We start from the raw sequence: 20,815 nt of genomic DNA on the forward strand, positions 1-20,815 counted from the left end.
GAATTGAATCTAGCTCAGGTCCAGTACTGGGAGGGACACAGAATCCGTCACTTCTTTATTACACAAAAAGTATCCTCTACATTTCAGGCCAAAAGGAAATGATTCTTTCAAAAAGATGACTTTACAATACAAATAATTTACATGTGCAATTCATATTCACTTTTACTAACATTATTAAAACTAATGCAAATCTATATCCATACTTTTTTTGTTACCTAGTTACTGATGGTCTGTGAGTACTGACAGACTAGCTTACACTTTAAATTATTTTTAAAGCTTCTAATCCAAATTTTGACTAGATTTTTAAAATCTTTCTGTTTTACTTTATGATCAAAAACACCTTAAAATCCAATCTCTACTTGTGACTAACAGAATTATATGTAATGACCATATCGGCAAGACATAAACGATACCATTCTACAATTACACTTCTGGAGAGCAAGTTGAAGAAGCTGTGCAAACTTACTGGAACCAATTTCCAAAACCATTTGGAAGGAGACTTCGGAGGAAGCAGCAGGAAAAGAGGGGAAGCAAAAAGTAAAGGGAAAATTCATCAGAAGTTTTTAAAATTAACAAGTTATAGTAAAGTTTCTGTTAGTGGAGTTCCAAGTTTATAGTTCTCAAAACATTTTTTAAATGTTAATACTTTACAATTTAGCTTAAACTATAGAGGTTCCTAATGATGAAGACCACCACCTTCCCTCCCCTCACTCCTCTCCCAACATGGACGTGCGTTTTTAGGGTACCCAGGACATGCTGTGTACTTCGGCAGCAAAGAATTTTACCTCCCAGTTCTGGGATCACACATCACATTAGAAACTAAATTTATATCACAAGAGGGAGTAGAAAGATTCTAGGGCTGGACTTGCAATCATTAAAATTCTTAGGCATTAGGAGGCCAAGTCTGATAAGGTAGTCTTCTTCCCAGAAGGAAAAGAAGAAAGACTGTTTCATAAGCGCACGAATAAAAGCAAGTAACAATGTAGAATTGAACAAAATGATCATTTCTTTTAATGACATAAAGAATTTCTTTCAATTAATGAGGGATAAAAAACCAGTTGGCAATTCTCATCAGTTATTATTTTTATAGAGTCTCTAAGGCAAGTAGCTACTAACACAAAGAGAATATAAATGTTATTAATTTTACTATCTAGGGGGTGTTCCAAAGAATATAATTTTATGTCTTTAAGAAGATGAATATACAATAAGCCCATAATTTCAGATAATATGAGAATAATTTGTAACTGTTTATCTTTGTATTTCCTAGCACAGTTTTTTGGCAGCGCTAAATAAATATTTGTTGAAGTGAGCCAAACTAAACGGGGTCTGAGTTAAAATTCATGTTCAACTTCTATGCAGAAAGTTTTTCCTACAGAAATTAATAGTAAAAGTAACATTATTTGGAAAAATAATATAAATGAGGTATTTTCAAGGACTTCAAAAATCAGAAAAATGTCATCTCAAGAATCAGAAAAATACCAGCTTCCCACAAAGAGATAATATTTCCAATAAATTTTTCTTATTGCATCAGGAAGAATAACCCTAATAATTTTTTTGCATGTATTTGAAGCTCTCATTTAACCAAAAGTTTTTGGCAGCTACAGTCATAATAGCCATAAAAAGTGCAAGAGCAGGAAGCCCCTGTGAATGCGTCAGGGTTCCCAATGAATAACGGAAATGTCAAAAACAGGAGTTTTCTTGTTTTTGAGACTAGAAGAATCCGTAACACAGAAACTGATGATAATGAGAAATTACTATGGATTATACGAAACAGGAGATGAGTCTCTCGTGGTTCAAATTAGTCCGCATTTCTTGCAAAATATTCAATACTTGAAGTTTTTACTAATTTAGACAACTCTGAAAGAGCTCCCAATGGCTGCAGCTGGAAAAACTGAGCAACAAGTCAATACCACAGACTGGATTGTAACCCAAAGTATATAATATATACACAGGCGTCCACGGCTTGTAACCCCAAGTACAGAGCACATACACACCAATCCATACTGATACCAATAAACGGCTGAAGGATATAAATAAATGGAGAAGGTACAAATCCCCCTTACAGAAGAATTCCAGATAGTATATATCCTCTTCCCTTCAGGGAGGGAGCTTAACTTCCCTCTCCTGGAACGTGGGGTGGACTTAGTGACCCACTTCTAAAGAAAAGAGCGTCAGAGGGGGAAATAGAAACCTTACAATGAAGGAGACCACTTCAACCAAGTGATCAAGGTGGACACCATCAGTGAGAAATCGTGTTCACGTCACGTGCGCCCTGACGTGATGTGATGAGATGAGATGGGAAGCCACCTCTGTGATGTTCTTCTCCAAAGGCCCACAGGCCCAATCTCATCACAGGACACAGGAGACACACCCCAATTCAGGGACCCTGGTAAAACACCTGGTCAGTACACAAGCTGGTGTAACCTAAAATAAAGTCTGTAGTTTAGTCAACAATAAGGCACCAATGTTATTTTCTTGGTGTTGCCGAATGGGCCACGATTACCTAAGATGTTAACACTGGGGGAAACTGGATGAAGCTGTACTATCTTTGGAACTTCTCTGTAAATCTAAAATTATTCCACAATAAAGTTGATTTCAAAAATAAATACAGGGCTTCCCTGGTGGTGCAGTGGTTAAGAATCTGCCTGCCAATGCAGGAGACATGGGTTCGAGCCCTAGTCTGGGAAGATCCCACATGCCGCAGAGCGGCTAGGCCCGTGAGCCACAACTACTGAGCCTGCGCGTCTGGAGCCTGTGCTCCGCAACAAGAGAGGCCGCGACGGTGAGAGGCCCGCGCACCGCGATGAAGAGTGGCCCCCGCTCGCCAGAACTGGAGAAAGCCCTCACACAGAAACGAAGACCCAACACAGCCAAAAATAAATTAAAAAAAAAAAAAATACACACGAAAGTAGGTGAAGGTGGTCAAAAGGCACAAACCTCCAGTCACAAGATCGTAAGTACCAGGGATGTGACGTGCAGCGTGCTCTCAACACTGCTGCATGTTACGTAGGAAAGCTGCTACGGGGGTAAATCCCAAGGGTTCTCATCACAAGGAACAAACGTGTTTTTCTATTTCTTTAACGCTGTATCTATACGAGATGATGAATGGTCACTAAACCTATCGTGGTCATCATTTCATCATGTATGTAAGTCAGATCATTATGGCGCACACCCTAAATTTACACAGGGCTGTATGTCAGTTAGATCTCAATAAAACTGGGAATGAACGAATCAATGAACAAATGAATAACGATGGACAGAAACAGATTATAACCCATTAAATAAAATAAGAATCCATCAGTTCATACAGATAATAAAGAGATGATAGGTAGATTGATAAATAGATGAGGTCAGATTTGCTTACAATAGAATCCTAACTAATAAATGTAGAAGAAATGATAAAGTTAGAGAATTGCCATTTTGTAACCACCATAGTAAAAAGTTAACTGAAGTAGGTATCATCAGTAAATGCTAAATCTAGGAGGTGGGGAAACATTGAAGAGGAACAGGATATTTACAGTCTCAAAGTACCCTCCTCTCAAATTACTTATTACGAAAGGAAAAATAATAACCATGCAGTCAAAAAACCCAAACAATATCTTAACCAACTGATCAAAATTAGTATCACCTAGTAGGGGCAAATGGATATCACATGCCTCTGGATACAATACTGTGAAAAGGACACACTTTACATAGTATTCTAGGCTAAAAAAAGCACAACTTAATCTAACTATGAGGAAATATCAGACGAACTGAAATTGAGGGATATTCTATGAAAATGACCTGTATTCTTAAAAAATGTCAAGGTCACGAATGAAAAAGAAAAGCTGAGGACTGTTCCTGTTTAAAGACGATGACAGATACAACAACTAAATACCTTACATGACCCTGGACTAGAAAAATATATAAAGTTCAATTGGGATGACTGACGAAACTGGAACATAGGCTGCGAGTCTGATCAAAGCACTTTATTGACATTAAGTTACCTATCCTGTGGTTGTGTAAATGAATAGCTTTCTTCCTAGGAAATATATGTTGAAATATTAAGGGGTGAAGAGGTATGATACATGCAACCTTCTTTCAAATGTTTCAGAAAAATCTACACATACATACGTCTGCGGGTGCAACATGTAATGCACAGAGCACACAAAATGTTACACTGATGGATCTGGGTAAAGAACATATAAGGGTTCTTTGAACTATCCTTGCAACTTTCTGTTAAATCAGAAATATTTCAAAATAAATGTTCTTAACAAGTTATATTAAATCCATACCAATCCAAATCTTTGTAGGGTGTTGTATCCAAATGCACAAGACTATTGATCTATAAAGCTGCTGAAGAAACCTAATTTTTATAGTACTCTTAGGCAAAGATTAAAATCACGGTACTAGGATATCTAACTAATATGTAAGTTTCTTCAGACCAAATCATCTTTATAAAATATTGCTTGGAGAAAAAAAAGTTATGGTACCATCTCTGAATTTTAAAAATGTTTAAATATATACATAAATGTGAGAGTTTATAATGAAGAATTTTGTTTTTACAAGAATGTAAATCAAGAATAAAATGATTATAATTTCTAGCCAAACCAAATAGTTCAAAGGCCAAAAATCCCACTGTTGGGTAACAGAGCAAGACTTCATAACCTACTCTGTGCTTGGCAGTGTGTTCTTCATGAGGACCCCTGTACTTTACAGACTACGTGAAATGAACACTTACTTTCGCAAAGATTTTAACAATGAGAAAAAGGATAAAATTCATTTGAAAATGAAGGTATTGAATCTAAAACATGGCACAGATGAACTTATCTATGAAACAGAAAGAGACTCACAGACATAGAGAACAGACTTGTGGTTGCCAAGGAGATGGGGAGATGGGGGAGGAAAGGACTGGGAGTTTGCAGTTAGCAGATGCAAACTATTGCATACAGGATGGATAAACAACAAGGTCGTACTGTACAGCACAGGGAACTATATTCAATATCCTGGGATAAACCGTATGGAAAAAGAGTATGAATAAGAATGTATATATGTGTATAACTGAGTCACTCTGCTGCACAGCAGAAATTAACACAACATTGTAAGTCAACTATACTTCAATAAAAAAATGAAAAAAAATAATAAAGAGAAAAAAAGAAAATGAAGGTATAAATGCTATGTTTGTGCTAAAATAAAAATGTGTACTAACCCAAATATTTAAGTGAAGCACACTCATTCATTCATTTACTCAATCACTCACTCAGCAAATCCTGGTTGTGAGGTTAGTATGTACAATTCCATAGGCCAAGTGCCGTGAAAAAGTCAGAGTGACATGATCCAGTAGTGTCTGGATACCATACAGTTTGTTTTTCTTAAAGGTCACTTAATCTGCAGTTGTTTGGAACACAAATAGCATTTTTTCCCATAGAAACAAGGTTTACTGGATCCTATGTCAGCATATAAAACCCCCATTTAGTTCATAATGTGTATGCAAAACTACAGAATTAAATCATATATATAATAAATGAGGTTTCCATGGAAATCCTGTAACTTAGGATGATGCTGAACCTTATTCCTGATTAGAGCCAGGAGCAAAATGGGGGGCGGGGGGGGGCGGGCAGGATTAAATCCATCTCCAAGGCAAGGGTTTCTACTACTAAAGGGGGGAAACTGGAAGGAAAGGGCTGGGGGACTCGAGGGACAAGGCGGGGGCAGAGCTGGGGGAAGCCGGGAAGCGGGTGCAGATCTCCACTGGGGAAGGTGGACAAGAACCAAGCCCAGGGGAACCACTGTGATCCCAGGCACTGGATTCAGACAGAAGTATAGGTGGTCTCCGCACAACTTGCCTGGCGAAGCTGGGGACGCACAAACCAGCTTTTTCCCTTTCCCTCCTCTGGTCTCCTCTCTTACAGAGTATCAGTGACTAGCAGCATTCGCCCAAAATGAACAGAAATGCTGTACAATAATGAAGATACTTAAAATAACCCAGATGGAAAATAAAGTCTCTGCATAAGATCATTTCTTATACCTCAATTCAAATGCTAGACAACATGTTTAAAGGGCTCTCATTATAATATATTTTAAAAGATGTAGGAAATATACTTTAGGTCTTAGTATATAACAAACACAAACACACAAGTGTTCGGAGGAAAAAAACTCTAAAAGCCTGTTCAAGAAGTTTAAAGAATTAATCCGTGTTAATCTTTCTTCTTCCTTCACAAAATAACCATATGTACAACTTATAATTCCTGGAATGTAATTTTAGAGGCTGGTCTTACTACAAGTCATTATAAGGCTGATACACTGAAAACTGTTTTCCTGTTTCATATATTTTACCAAACAAAGGCAAACCCATTATTTTTTGCCAAAAGAATGTCAGAAGCTGAGCTCTAGTCATTAACAATTTTTCCTAAACACCGTCATCCAATTAACCTTCATTTTGCACTGCTACTTACTTGGTATTTATGGAAACGCTTTCTAGGGTACAGTTAAGACCACCAAAAAATAATTTGATGAACACACAATTAACGCTTCCCCAAACAGCACACACATATGAACACAGGGTCTCACAAAGGCACCTTTTTTTCTTAGGAACATGTACCTTTTGACCTCCTGAAGCTTCCACTGTGTGGTGGTCTTTCAATTTCTGTTCTTGTTCCATTATGTCTTTCAAATGTTCATTTACCTTAAAATATAAAAACATTAATTTGAATTTATAGTCAAATATAACAGTAAAATAACATGTACCTTAAAAGGCCTGTGTTCAGATCTCTGATGTCAAATACCTGTACCACGCAAATGAACAGAAATTCATTTTCCCAACCAGAAAAAAGTATCTTACAGGTGTTTTGTTTGAAATTCTAAAATTCATGACTTTACCAAATACTTGTTGAGTACCTAGTACATGTCAGGTACTAGTTGGAGTGCTAGGGGGAAAAAAAGGTACTTGATAAGTTCTGTTTTAATGCTTAGGAAACAATAAAACTTTTTTCAGTAAAAAGTTTACAATCTCTTTTAGGACTACTAAGTGAAAATTATTTTCCTCAAAAACACTCTGAATCAAATTCTTTTTTTTTCTTAATGTCTTCCTTGTCTTTTATTCTTTTCTTTAAAATAAATTTATTTATTTTTTTATTTTTGGCTGCGTTGGGTCTTTGTTGCTGCACGTGGGCTTTCTCTAGTTGCGGCGAGCAGGCTTCACTGCAGTGCGCAGGCTTCTCATTGCGGTGGCTTCTCTTGTTGCGGAGCACAGGCTCTAAGCGCCCAGGCTTCAGTAGTTGTGGCACGCAGGCTCAGTAGTTGTGGCTCACGGGCTCTAGAGTGCAGGCTCAGTAGCTGTGGTGCACGGGCTTAGTTGCTCTGCGGCATGTGGGATCTTCCCGGACCAGGGCTCGAACCCGTGTCCCCTGCATTGGCAGGCGGATTCTTAACCACTGAGCCACCAGGGAAGCCATGAATCAGATTCTTAGGCTGTGATCTCATAGGCATGTCCCTGGATCATGAGTGGGTTTTAGTGTGGTCATAAGGCCACAGTTAAATTACATGAAAAATTTTTGCATATGGGAACTTCTTAGGGAGAAGGTCTGATTTATCTAACAGATTGTTCAAACAGCCCATAATTCAAGATGATTAAGAAACAATCTGTCTAGTGCAAAAGTATTTCTTCAGAATAGTTTAGACAATTTTGGATTCTGAGTTACTGATTTTAAGGTCAGTCCAGTAATAATAAGCAAATGTTCAAGTTAATTAATAATGGCGTTCTGGAAAATCTGAATGGTATTATCAACCACTGTAACTCTAAACTAAATCAATAATTTTCTAACCTCTTCTGTTGCTTAAAATTCAGTTCAGTGCCTAAGAAAAAAAGACTAAAGAATTTGAATTTATGATAAATTTAACTAACAGTTACGATACTCTCCGAGGCATTAGAAGGAATTTAACCAACACACAGATTCATCTTGGTTTGTACTGCCAAGTAGGCTGCCGTGCTCTAAGATGTCAGGGCACCGACTTGGCGGTGTAAAACACTCTTCCGAAGAGACAGCAGAAGCAGAAGCGACCCGGCTCTGACTCAAAAGCCCCACTCACAAGCCATGACCTTAATAATTTCCTGATATCAGAGCCTTCGCTGCCAGCTGGAATAAAACCTACTTCACAAGAGGTTTGGAGACTATGGCTCTAGGACGGTCCCCAGTGATCCCCTTGAGTGTGGGCAGGGCGTATAATTTGCTCCTACCCAACAGAATACAGCTAAGGGGATGGGATACCACTTTGGCGCTTACGTCTCGCACACTAAGCCCCACTCTCTCCTGCTGGCTTTGAGGAAGCACGCAGCCATCCCTCGAGCTGCCCTACGGAGAGGCCTGCGTGCTAAGGAGCTGGGGGCAGGTTCCAGCCAGCAAGGAACTGAGGCTCTCCGTCCAACTGCTGGACCTAAGCCCTGCCAACAACCACGTGGGCTTGGAGTGGACCCTCCACACCCAAACTTTCCAATCAGACCCCAGGCCTGGGCAACACCTTGACCCAACCTTGTGACAGACCCTGAAGATGGAGCATGCAGGTAAGCAAGGTCTGGGTCCCTGACCCACAGAAACTGGTAACACTGAGATGATTATAATAAGTAAGTAAATAACTGAGCTAACAGAAGTTTTCAGCAGTTAAGTTTGTGATAATTATTACAGCAAAACAACTAATACAGAGAATAAAAGAGATAATGTATAAAATGTACCAAGTAAAGTGCATAATACAGAGCACAGACCCCATAAATAGAAACTACTGCCATTACTTAGAAACAATACACCCCCAATGTAATTCCAGATAGTTAAATGTCTGTAAGGGCTTTAACAAATCCTACTCAAAATACTTTAAGTTGATGTAATGGCATAAATCATCCAAAATACCAAACTCATGATTGTAAGAAAATTTTACATGTTGATAATTCATTAACTTTCATAACAGGGAAACTACACGAAAAGTACAAGACATGGTCACTTCACGTTATTTAACCTACCTGGGTACACAAGACAGATAAATGAGATAATTAGCTTAGTAATTCTTAAGCCAGTTCCCAGATGCTGGTTAGAAAGTTCTAGCACTAAAGTTGAGTCATGACATTCTTTGTGCAACTCACGGATAAAAGTTAAAGATGTGTGTGTATCAGAGAGCCCATCGTGACCTGGAGGCAGTTCACCACTGGAACAAGCACTGAGGACCAGTGAACTACAGAACATACAACAAACAGCTGGCGCTGGCATATGAATTAAAAATAAATGTGCTAAAACGTCATATGCATTTTTAAATATCCATTAATTTAAAAATGTACACTAGCTTTTAATCTTTTTCATTTAAAAATACAGAATAGTCATGTGTATCCTTGCCTTGATGTAAGTCTAAAGTCAGTCAATATTTGTTCCTTCCTCCTGAATAATACAAAAACCTTAGAAAGGCTTTAATTCAAATCACCTCCTCTCATCCCTCGTTACTTTAACCTAGCAACATAGTTCTTCCTTTTTAAGGGCCTCAGAATTAGGCACGATGATGATTTTTTTAATAACACTTGCTTAGATTTACCCATGTTGCACACCAACTCCCCTTTTTATCATTGCTTCCTACACCCCACCTTTTCCTCTAGTTCCACTCCTTTCTTCCTGAAGTACGACCTTTCAGTACTTCTTTCTGCAAAGGTCTGAATGATAAACCACCTCTGCCTGAACAAATCTCAATTACAACTTTAGTCCTGGGCAAAAGTACAGAACTCTAGGTTCATCATTATTTTTCTTCAGCACTTTGATGATTTTGCTGCACCGTCTTCTGGCTCAACTATTACTGCTGAGATGTCTACTATCACGTTCCTTTGAGAGAGGAACTGTCTTTTATCTTTGGATTCTGCAGTTTCATTGCTATATATGTAGGCGTGGATTTAATTTATCCTGCTTCAAATTCACGATGGTTCCTGAATTTGAACGTCTATGCCTTTCATCTATTGTAAAACATTTTCATCCATTGTCTCTTCAATTATACTCTCCCCAGCCTACCCACTCCCTGTTAACTCCTTTTGGAATTCCAATCAGGCCTCTAGGCAAGTCTGTTAACCTCAATGTCATATATCCCATCTCATCTCTCTGGGCTGATTCTGGGTAATTTCTTCTCGTTAATTAACTCCCCTCTTCAACTATGTCTAATCTTCTGTTTAATCTTTTTGTTTCAATGACTAAAATTTTCAATTTCTAAAGTTATATTTTACTCTTTTTCCAATATACCCTCCACACTGCCTTATTCTTTCCTGTGGCTTTTATTCCGTGTTTTATTTTCAGCCACTCAAGCAGTTATTTTTGTCTTTTCAGACTGTTCTGCTCTCTGCAGCTCTCGGCGTGTGGGCCTTGTTTGTCAGGTTTGCTGGCTCTCCCATGTACGTGGCGGCATCTTCATCATTTCCTAAACACCGGTTGTTGGTACTTTTGCATCTGAGAGAAGAGTATCCCTCCCCCACTGCTGGGGACCCTCACGGTTTGGGTGTAGAAGTGACCTTCAGAGTAACCTTTCCTCTGCTGGTGTGCCAGGTGCCAGGAAGGTACCACTGGCCTGGCACTGGGCCTTCTGGTCATCTGCTGCCCCCCAGCCCATGCTCGGTCCAGGAGGCGCCCTCCCCAGACCTGGAGGGAGACGCAAAGTCAGCCCACGACGACCCGACAGGCCGCCGTCTTCTCGCCAGGGGGTGGTTTAGGTGTGGGCCTGAGAACCACTCTCCTGAGGGAGACCTTCTTGGGGAAGGTTCCTTTGCTAATAGCAGCGCCCGGAAGACCCTACTCTCATCTTCGCCGGACACCGTTATGACTGCACGTGTATGACCTCTGGAATCACCGAAGCCATCGTAAAACCACGCCTGGAAGTAGCCCTGTGGCAAAGCTGGAACCCCTGCATTCCTGATGACACTAACGCTGACACAGCCCACCTCCAGGTGGCACTTAAGAGCAAAGACATCGCGGCTGGTGTGCTCGTTTCCCCCAAGGGCTTGAGCTCTTGGCGGGTCTACACAGAGGTCACGGTTCCAACTTCCCGCAGCTGGCAAAACCCACGGCCTCATCTGGCATCTAGCGACTCTCAAGCCCCAGCAGAGGCTCAACGGCCCGAGAGGCCACCGAAGCCTGCAGCCCCGCTTTGTTTCTGGCACCCGACAGTTTCCTGTTCTGTCTCTGATGCTCAGCTCTGTAGCATAAACCTTTCCAACTGCGTTTTATCAAACATGTCCAGGAGTTTGTAACAGGAAGGGCTACCACTGAATCTGACATGCTGCCAAAATAACTAAAATGTTCTGTCCTGGCAACATGTGTTACAAGGCCTCATAATGTCCACGCATCTTGAAGCATTCTGACGGATTTACCAATTAAGGCGGGTAGGGGTTGACAGGGCCCAAACCTGGGAAAGTTTATAACTTTTTCTGGGTTTTTGATTTGGTCCTTTTTCTTAGCATTTTCTTTTCTTTTTTTTTAAGTTAAAAAAGAAACCCTTTAGAATTCAGTATCAGGTAGTTGTAACTGATCTGTCAGTTTGGAAATATCTTCATGATTTTTTTAAAAGTCCTTATCTGATTCTCTCGGAAAAGCAAACTGGTCAACGTGAACATCCTGAACCCCTATTCCTTCACTTCCTCATCTACACAGTCAACAGCTATTTATTGAACGCCAGACGTTATATTAAGAGGCTAGGGACACAACGGTGCATAAATACAGTCTAGTTCCTACCCTCATGGAACAAGGGAGACAGAACAAAAAGGGAAAAAAGGGTAAAAAACTCCCCCCAACAAAAGCAATCTGTAAGGAGTGGTACAAATCAATAAAGAGGTGAGTAGAAAACCACGGGAGTGGGGAGACCTATCTGAGCAGGGACGCTGTCCCAGAGGCGGCCTCTGAAGCTGCAGCCACGACACAGAGAGGAGGCTGCAACACAAGCAAAGGCCCTGTGGTGGGAAAACCTGGTGTGTTCGAGGGAGTGAAAGAACAGTAAGGCTGGAGCCTGGTGAGCCCAGGGGAGGCTACAGATGGAACTAGAGAGAGGGAGGGCCAAGTAACAGAAGGCTCCTGTATTCATAACTCTTGTGTGCCCCGCCTGACTTAGCCGTTACAATCTTGTCCTCTGTGACCTTGCTTTTCTTAAGTGTAAACTCATTTACAGTCAACAGTGCTGATAACTATTCTAGCCATGTAATTCCCATTTTTCTATGGTAGCTTTTTTTTTTTTTTTTAAATACTTGTATTATCCAGAAGAAAAGGCAACTAGGTCAGGATGAGCCAAAATAAGAGCCAGAAGAAGCAGTACATACTCCAGTGGAGAGCGGAGGGTGATGTCACAACCGGAGAATAGACGCCGACGCCGGGGCTGGTGGAACAAGCGAGAAAAAGCTACTCTGAGCTACTCTGAGGTGCAGGTTCGATCAACTGGTTCCAATCCTGATCTGAAAACTGAAGAGGGTGGACATGGCTGCCTAAAGGTGCTGGACGTTACTAATTAGGTGATCTCCTTATCTTTCCGTAGCCTCCCAAAGTTCTACAGTGCCGAGCCTGATTCTGTGGCTGAAACTCCCTCTTCGATGTACTGAACACCATTGCTTTGCCAAACACTGCACCAGTCCGGTCACTAGCACTAAAAAAAGAAAGACGGGCACAGGACTCGTCCTCATATCGATTATTCTAGTTTGTTTAAATGATTGAACTCTGTAAAGTGCTATAAAGGAAACAGAGCATCACAGTAGAAAATAAGACGTGCCAGGTGCCTAGTTTAGACAGGCTGTGAGGAGAAAGCGCCAGCCAAGCTGAGAAATGATAGCGCAGAGGCGCTGAGCCACACAAAAAGCTGGGCGATGGGCCGCCCAGGAATGGGAAACATCGCGTCCAAAGGCCCAGAGGTGAGCCCCACAGCTGGGATGAAGGGAGGGAGGGAAGAAGAGGAACAGTGGTCCTGACCTAGGACGGAGGTGCACACAGGGGTCGGGCTGGATGGTACTTTGTCGGCACTGGTACACTTGACATTTTCAGTGTAAAATGTGAACTCAACATGATCCAAGTGGCCTGAAAAGCAACATTCTGGGGGTCCGGGTTCTGGTCCTGCTGGAGCGGCAGGTGTCACCCGGAGCTTCCCAGGGACACTGAAGAGAGCCCTGGACGAGACAGCAGGGCTGGGAGGGTCGGCCGCTGAAGGAGGAGCACGTCAGGTGCAGTCCGTCTGCGTGGCTCTGCCCTCAAGCCGCACGAGGCTGAGCCGCTGGGCTCAAGCAGGAAGCTGCAGCCTCGGGGGCTTGAGGAACAAAGGGGGCAGTCATCGGCGTGGCTGGGTACCAAGGAGGACGGGCAGCCTGGCAGGAAGCGCTCGTGAACGGAGGAGACCCCAATCCCCACAGAAGCTGCCACAGATCCTTGGCTGGCCTGCACTGTGCTGGCAGGAAAGGGCCCCGGAGCCCAGGCAGGGGACAAGTGCTGGCAGCCCGGCAGGGAGGTGGTGTGGCGCTCGGGCGTGGAAGACGCCCAGGCGTCCGCTGAGGCTTCACAAGGCTCACATGTGAGTTCGAGATGCGGACAGAAAAGCAGTCACCAGATTTGTCCAAATGGGAGGCTACAGTGACCTCAGCAGCGACTTCAGGGTGGGAGTGGGCGAGGGGATGGAGCGGTTCTGTGTACAGAGAAACAGGGTCCGATTTGGACGGGGAAGCTTTGTTTACCAGGATGGGAGACACCAGAGCAGTCTTATTCTTACGAGGACGATCCGACAGGGAGGGAGTCGGGCGACGGAGGAGCGTGAGTGTGGCCCACAGACCAGCAGTGGGAGCATTGCCCGGAGCTTCTCAGAAACGCAGACTCTCCACCCCAGCCCAGACCTACAAGCTCCCGGGAGATTCTTATACACATTAAGGCGTGAGAAAAACTGAAGCTGAGGACCAGTGGCCATGAAGAAGGGAAGAGAGAGGAGTCCTAGAGCAGTAAGTAAGGGGGACTGGCCTTTGACAGGAAGGGGACACTCTCCACTGTGAGAGCAGCAAAGAAAGACAATGATGCTGATGAGGAAAGGGCTCCAGATGCGGCAGCAAGAGGAGGGACTTCCCGCCGGACGGCTGCCCATCTCGATGCTACGAGATACGCACTCGTGACGTCCGCAGCTGACGGCGATGGGGGAAGGGCTGGGGAAGGTCCGAGGAGCAGAGGAGGACGGGCGGTCATGCTGAAGTGCGGGAAAGGGACCTGCGCGGGGACACGCCTGTCGGGCTGGCAGTGAGCGCGGCGTGTCCGTCTGAAGCTGGTGCTCAGGAATGCACACTAGCCTCCCCGCGTGAACTCCTCCAGCAGTGTTAACCTCATAGGTGCATCTATGGGATAAGGCGGTAACCGGGCCCAGCTGGGGTTTTATCAAATGCGCACAAGGGAAGGAGAAGGATGCAGAACTGACCTTCCAGGCAAGACTCTAAGTTCAGAAAGGAGAAACGTGAAGTCAAGTGAGACCGGGAGAGTTAAAGGGCTCGGTGGTTTGGAACTCACGATAAAGGTGAACAATTTTAATAGTGGCGGTGTGAGAGGGAGGGAAAAGAATTAATCAAGAACGGGAGGTCTGCGGTGGGTCGTGAAGGCCACGCGGTTTCTGACGATGAGTGGGTCCAGGATAGGACCGTGACCCCTACAGCTAACGAGTGGAGGGCAGAGTGCCACACGGGCCTTTGACACTGACGCTGATATTACGGACCACGATGGCAGATGCAGGAGTCTTGACACGTAGCTTCTTGTTACAAGCGCCATGCAAGCATTCAAGGGAGGACACCTGAAGATGTAACTTCTTTTAAATCCGTTCAGGTCTTGCTCACAGATAAGGTTTAATTTTCTCTGGGGTTACAGTTGTAAACGAAAGAGAATCAAGAGGAATTAACTATTCAAATTGGTAATGGGAGCGATAAATTGACAATTTAAGCATCTTCAGAGCGCAAATAACTAATCACAGTTCTATAAAAATTTCCAAGAGGAGAAATCTACAATCTATATAGTCTTATGCAAGTCAGTCAAGCAAACCTAAAAATCATCTAGTTGGAAATGAGAAACTTACTTCATTCCTGGATGCAAAAAATACTTACTGGGCACTCACAGCGTATAGTTAGTTCCCTACTTGGAGTGCTCTGAATTTTGTAATAATCTGATATGAACTAGATTAATCATTAAATGTAACTACAGATATTGTGGAATACATAAAATCGATTTCCATCATTCTCCAGTCTAAAGGGAATGGGAAATTTCAAGTAAGATCGCACAACTTTAGTTTTCACTTTGATTTAAAACAAAAAGAGTAATGGAATCCGTCTTAGTCCGTTCAGGCTGCTACAACAAAAATACCACAGGCTGTGTGGTCTGTAAGCAACAGAAATGTATTTCTCAGAGTTCTGGAGGCTGGGAAGTCCGAGATCAAGGCGCCAGCAGACTGTGTCTGGTGAGCCTGCTTTGTCACACGGCAGAAGGGGCGAGGGAGCTCTCTGGGGTCTCTTTATAAAGACAGTGGCACAGGTCCCACGCCTGAGGGCCAGGCCCTCACGACCTAACCACCTCCTAACACCACCACATTGGGGCTTACGACTTCAACATATGAATTGAGGGGCAGGGGGACACATTCAGTGTGGAGCAGAGTGGGGACGGATGACGTTTTCCGGTCCTGAGACTTTTTTTACCCGAGGGAGCATATCCCTACCTTATTTATCCAGTACATGACGGCATCCTCAATGTCATAGGGCAGATCTGTGGCTTGGAAGAAAGCCGAGTACTGCTGAGCACACGCGGCCACCTTCTCCACGCTGACCATCTCCACGGTGTAAGCCATCATGAGGGTGTCCATCATGGCCAGGTGAGCGCTCTGGAGACACAAACCGAGAACAACCGTTAGAAACGGCTGCTTATATACGTTTACATGTTAACAGTATTTCCCAACAAACAGGAGCACAACTAAAGGCTACGGAAGACAAGCCTTGGTAAGAAAGCATAAATGGTACAGGCCAGAGGTGAGCTAACGGAACCCAACTAATGTATCACTCAGATGCTTACTGGGGATCTATGCTCAAGACACTCATTATCTTCTACTCAAAGGAAGCTCCTTTTCCTGCTTCTCCTGCCTTTGAAAATGTCGCTACCATTGGCTCGGCAATACAGCTTCCAACTTCAGAGCAGTCTCTGAGTAAGTGCCCTCCTCACTCCTCTCCTCTACGTGGTAGAAATGTACACCACATGGTAGAAATGTACACCACAGGGTAGAAATGTACACATGCTACTTGTAAGCTGTCCCTCAAGGATACCCTCCTGGTCTGGTGGCCTCCGCTCCCATTCAGACACCACCATGTCTCACCCCTGAACAAGGCAAAAATCCTGATTTTCCTGGCTCCAACTTCTTCCTCATCCTCTTCATCCAGCACAGGACTTCTAGTGTTTCCTTAGTTGCTGTTTTTTGGGAGGGGTGGTTTCACATAGAAACGTTATATGGGTGGAGGGCGGGTTTCTTAACATTTCCCAACATTACAAAGTATCTAAAGTTGAAAGTACCCTCTCCCCCTCCTATTTCCCAAGCAGTGTCTACGGTTTGGTACGTATTCTTACCAAAAATGTAATTTTGGTAAGAATTTACACTGCTTCCTATCCTTTGGCATCCCAAACAACGCTACAACCTTGTGTTTCTCCAGCGACGATTCTCCACCGTGGGACTACTGGGCCCGAGAGCAACTGCATGCTAAGTTTTGATGAATAATCACTTATCTGCTCTCTAGAAAGGCTGCAGCTACTTTCACATCCCCCAAGAATGTTAGCAAGGGTGCTTGTTTCCCCACACTGTTTGCCAACAGTAGACATCATTTACTTTTTATCATCTGTATCAGTCTGAAGGTTAAAAACCCCACTCTTGTTCAGACTTTGCATTTCTCTGATTGAGGATGGGCATCTTTTGTATGTTTGGCAATTATTTGTATTTTTTCCTTGGAAAACTGCCTGCTCATATCTTTGGCCTATTTTTCTCTTAGGTATATTCACCTTTCTTTCTTTATTTCTTGACTTGTAAGGGCTCATTATTTATTAGGTACATTAGCTCTGCACCATTCAGGTAGCAAATACTTTTTCCTAGCCTGTCTTTGGACTTTCAACTTTATTTGGAATGTATTATGCTGCAGAGAAGTTCTAAGTATTTACTCGGTAAAATCTGTGAATCTTAACGTTCTCCTTTACGACTTTGGAATTTCTCCCAAGTTTACAAAAGGCTCCCCGCACACCCCCAAGTATATAGAAATAGTATCCTCTACTTTTTCTATTTTGATACTTTAAATCCACGTGGGATTTATTTTTGAAGATGTTATCAACTAGGGACTAGTTATTTTTCCAAATCAGAGACGTCATCATATCATGCTCCCGTAAAGTCTACCTCGTCTTCTATATAATAAAGTCTAAGGCCCCTCCCTATCAATCCAGTTTTACAACCTGCATTTCCTTCCCCGAATCTACATTCCATTTAGAACAGCCTCAGAAGAGTGTCTGCTGTTCCCCCAACCTGTGGCCAGGCTTCCAGCTCCCATGCCCTCCCCTGCTGTCGCCTCCTCACATTGCAGACTAAGTCCTGTTGTCGGTCTGCCTGTCACCCTCTTTCCGATCCCCTTTCCCATCAAAATGGGTCATTCTTCCTACAGAGTGAGTATACTATTTATACTTGCATGAAATTCTTTTTTTCTTTCAGTTTTACTGCGATGTAACTGAAATACCACACCGTGTAAGTTTAAGACTGGACATACAGATATTGTGAAATGGTGACCACAAGAGGTTTAGGGGCACGTGCACTGAATTCTGACTTAACTATCTGAAGCAGGGCAGGGGAAACAGTGTCTGCAAGAAGCTCCCCGGGAGAGGCTCATGAGCAGCCAGCTGAGGACCACGGACTGTCTTGCTGCAGGACAGACACCAGCCCCCTGGTGAGACGGTGAGACCCCAAGGGCAAGGGCGCTGTCTGAGCACCTTCGCCTTCCCTACACCTCACACAGTACCTGACAGCGAGCAAGGGCTAAAGGAAGGAAAGGGGCTGGTCTACTGCTCACTGTAAAGAGGGAAGAGCTAGCTTGACTCTGGAGGCTGAGGAAGTGGGTCCTGACTTGGAGGTGGTGGACCAGCGTACTGGAAACTTAGCAGTGTTTACAGGAAGGCAGGTGCTCTGTCTGAATCAGAATGCCTGATAATGGCGATCAGAAAACCAATGGTGACTCCAGGTGCTGTGCTGAGGGCTTTATTAACATACTCGCTCTTCCATTTCAAATCTTTTCTGAAGTAAGGCTGGAGATAATATACATTTGTTATAACCCTTAAAGCTCTGAAGGAAGCATCATTTATGTTTTTAATGGGAGGAAGCTGAAGCTCCAAAAATTAAATAGTTTGTCCAAACCTATGTGCTCCTTCTACTGTGTCGTGCAGTTGGCAGAAGCTAAGTCACGTATCAATAGTTAGGCAAGAAATACGTTCTGGAAATGATAAATAGACATCATATGCAAGAAAGAAAAATAAGCACAATTATTTGAACCTCAAGTCATGTTTTCACATTCTCCCTCTTTTTCAGGCGGCTACTGTCCAGAGACCCCAATTCCTTCTTCAGACTCAGAGTGGACACGGTATCAACTGCAGCGCGCCCTTTCACTCAGGTGATTTCTGTGTCCTCTCTATTCACTCGAGCCCTAGGGAGTGGGGTCCTGTCTTTCTCATCTTTGTTCCCAGCACAAGGTTTTGAGGGGAAAGTCTGAGTAATTAGTATTTACAGCATTACAAAGCATAACTCTTTTGAACAAAAATGTGGGAAAACATCTCGAGAGCTGTAAAACCATTCACCTCCTCTTCACTAAGACTCTTTCTTCTGGCAATTTATTCTACAGATACAATTTAAGAGAGAAAAAGGAGCTGTATGAATGAAACTGACCATTACAGAACTGTATATAACAAGAAAGGAAGCAATGTTACAAGCACAATGAGCAATTTATGCCATCCTAAGCTATTTAACAATAGGGGAAAATGTGCACAATACAATATTGAGTAGAAAAAACAATGCCATACTATAACAATGCTCAAAATAAATATATACATATAAATGGGCAGACATAAGTGTATGTACATATACATCTTGAAAAAATATATATATATAATATATATATAAAACAGGAAGGGAAAAGGAATGAATAAAAATAAAACTTACTTAGAAATGACCTTGTTATAATATGCAAAAAATACATATAAAATCTACAGTTTACTTCAAAAATTAGGATAGTAAACACCAAGTATAATTAGTAATACATTTTCAGAACAAAGCTCATCTCACTGATTACTTCACTTCCTAAATTTAAAAACAGATTTTAAAAAATTCCACTATTGTGTTTACAGATATTTCCATAAGATATTCACCCACTTTTAAACTAAGAACCTTCAAATTTTATTATTTTTTTTTTACCCCTTAACTTTATGAGGTAGAAGTAAATTTAAAAATTACGTATAACAGAAACTATATACGTAATGAATCTAGAAAGCATCGACAGTGAAAAATAAGCTGTAGGCTATAATCAATCGATCTGGAATGATTTATGTCTCTGAATAAAATACACGCATTTAGTTTTTTACCCAAAACATTAAGGTCAGAATAATGATAACGGCAGCTAGCACTGAATGTTACGCTCCAGGCGATGTTCCCCGCGTTTGTATCAACTCACTTGATAACACAGCACTGTGAGATGCACTGTTATTAAACCTATTTTACAGAGGAGGGAACGGAGCCACCTGTCCGAGGTTACAGAGCCAGGAGGCGAGCCGGGGTGTGACCTGAAGCCTGGCGCAGAGCTCACACGGCCCACCAGAGGCCTGCAGACCCCAGGGCTGGGCGCCCGGTGGCAGCGCAGAACCCGTCATCCAGAAGCAGCAGCAGAAAGGCTAGTTAGGAAGGAAACGCAGGAAGGTTTCCTGCAGTTTAGTGAAAAAGGCAAGGACCAGGAGGCCCAGGAACTCACTGAGGCCGCTATTAGCGTCTACATCTGGGTTACAGGTTACAGTTTTGTTATCTCCGACCAGTGGAGTCTAGACAAAAATGATTTACGTTTAGGTATCAGAAATGAAGGTTAAGGCTTTTAAATAAAGAAGAGCATTGAAGTGTTGTAGGTAAGAAGGCTATTTATTAATGAGCCTCACAGATTAATAACATCCAAGTTCTACTATTTCATGGCTTTTTTATTCTTTTATCAGATGAAGGACTAAGAAAATATTTCCTAAACTGAACTCGGGCCTGTGGCGCAGTGGCCAGTGCACCAACTGTGTCCAAGCCCTCCTAGAGGGACACGGGAGGGAACAGACTTAACAGACCGCCATGAACATGAAGAATTGGAATTATTCTGCTAAAATGGCACACAACAGCACATACACATCACACTATAGTTTGTCAAAGTTAATTCCGATTCAGAAAATAATATTTTACACATCATTTATTTATATAAACAAGTTCACCATAATTTTCATTTATCCTTCATTTACATGGAGATACAAGGAAAACAGCACTTAAAGCCCTACTGAGATACCACTTCCCAGCAGGAAGGCCATAATTAAAAAGTCAGATAATAACAACCATTGGCGAGGATGTGGAGAAATGGGAGCCCCTGTGCCCTGCTGGTGGGAATGTTAAATAGTGCAGCCACTGTGCAAGAGTCTGGCAGTTTCTCAAAGAGTCTGCCCCAGCAGCTCTGCTTTTAGGTTTATTATACCCAAGAGAAATGAAAACGTGTCCACACAAAATCTGTACACAAATATTCAGAGTAGCATTATTTCTAATA

General features: G+C 42.6%; 1 protein-coding gene across 10 annotated transcripts in view; it reads right to left on the bottom strand.

Moving 5' to 3' along the window:
• The window catches only part of CAMSAP2 (calmodulin regulated spectrin associated protein family member 2), a 107,801-nt gene that overhangs the window by 33,121 nt on the left and 53,865 nt on the right, over nt 1–20,815 (bottom strand). For 5 of the 10 annotated variants that reach the window (XM_082464027.1, XM_082464028.1, XM_082464023.1 and 2 more), the window contains exons 3-5: nt 15,691–15,852; nt 6,581–6,664; nt 467–499 (exon numbers count right to left, since the gene is read on the bottom strand). In XM_082464027.1, coding sequence (XP_082320153.1) covers nt 467–499; nt 6,581–6,664; nt 15,691–15,852 — 279 coding nt within the window. Of the gene's footprint in view, nt 1–466; nt 500–6,580; nt 6,665–15,690; nt 15,853–18,537; nt 19,643–20,815 lie in introns of those variants that run through there. The other 5 variants (XM_082464031.1, XM_082464026.1, XM_082464032.1 and 2 more) reach the window with 2 other exon arrangements.

Source organism: Balaenoptera physalus, assembly GCF_965194825.1.
Source record: "Balaenoptera physalus genome assembly, chromosome: 1".
In the NCBI taxonomy this organism is placed as follows: Eukaryota; Metazoa; Chordata; class Mammalia; order Artiodactyla; family Balaenopteridae; genus Balaenoptera; species Balaenoptera physalus.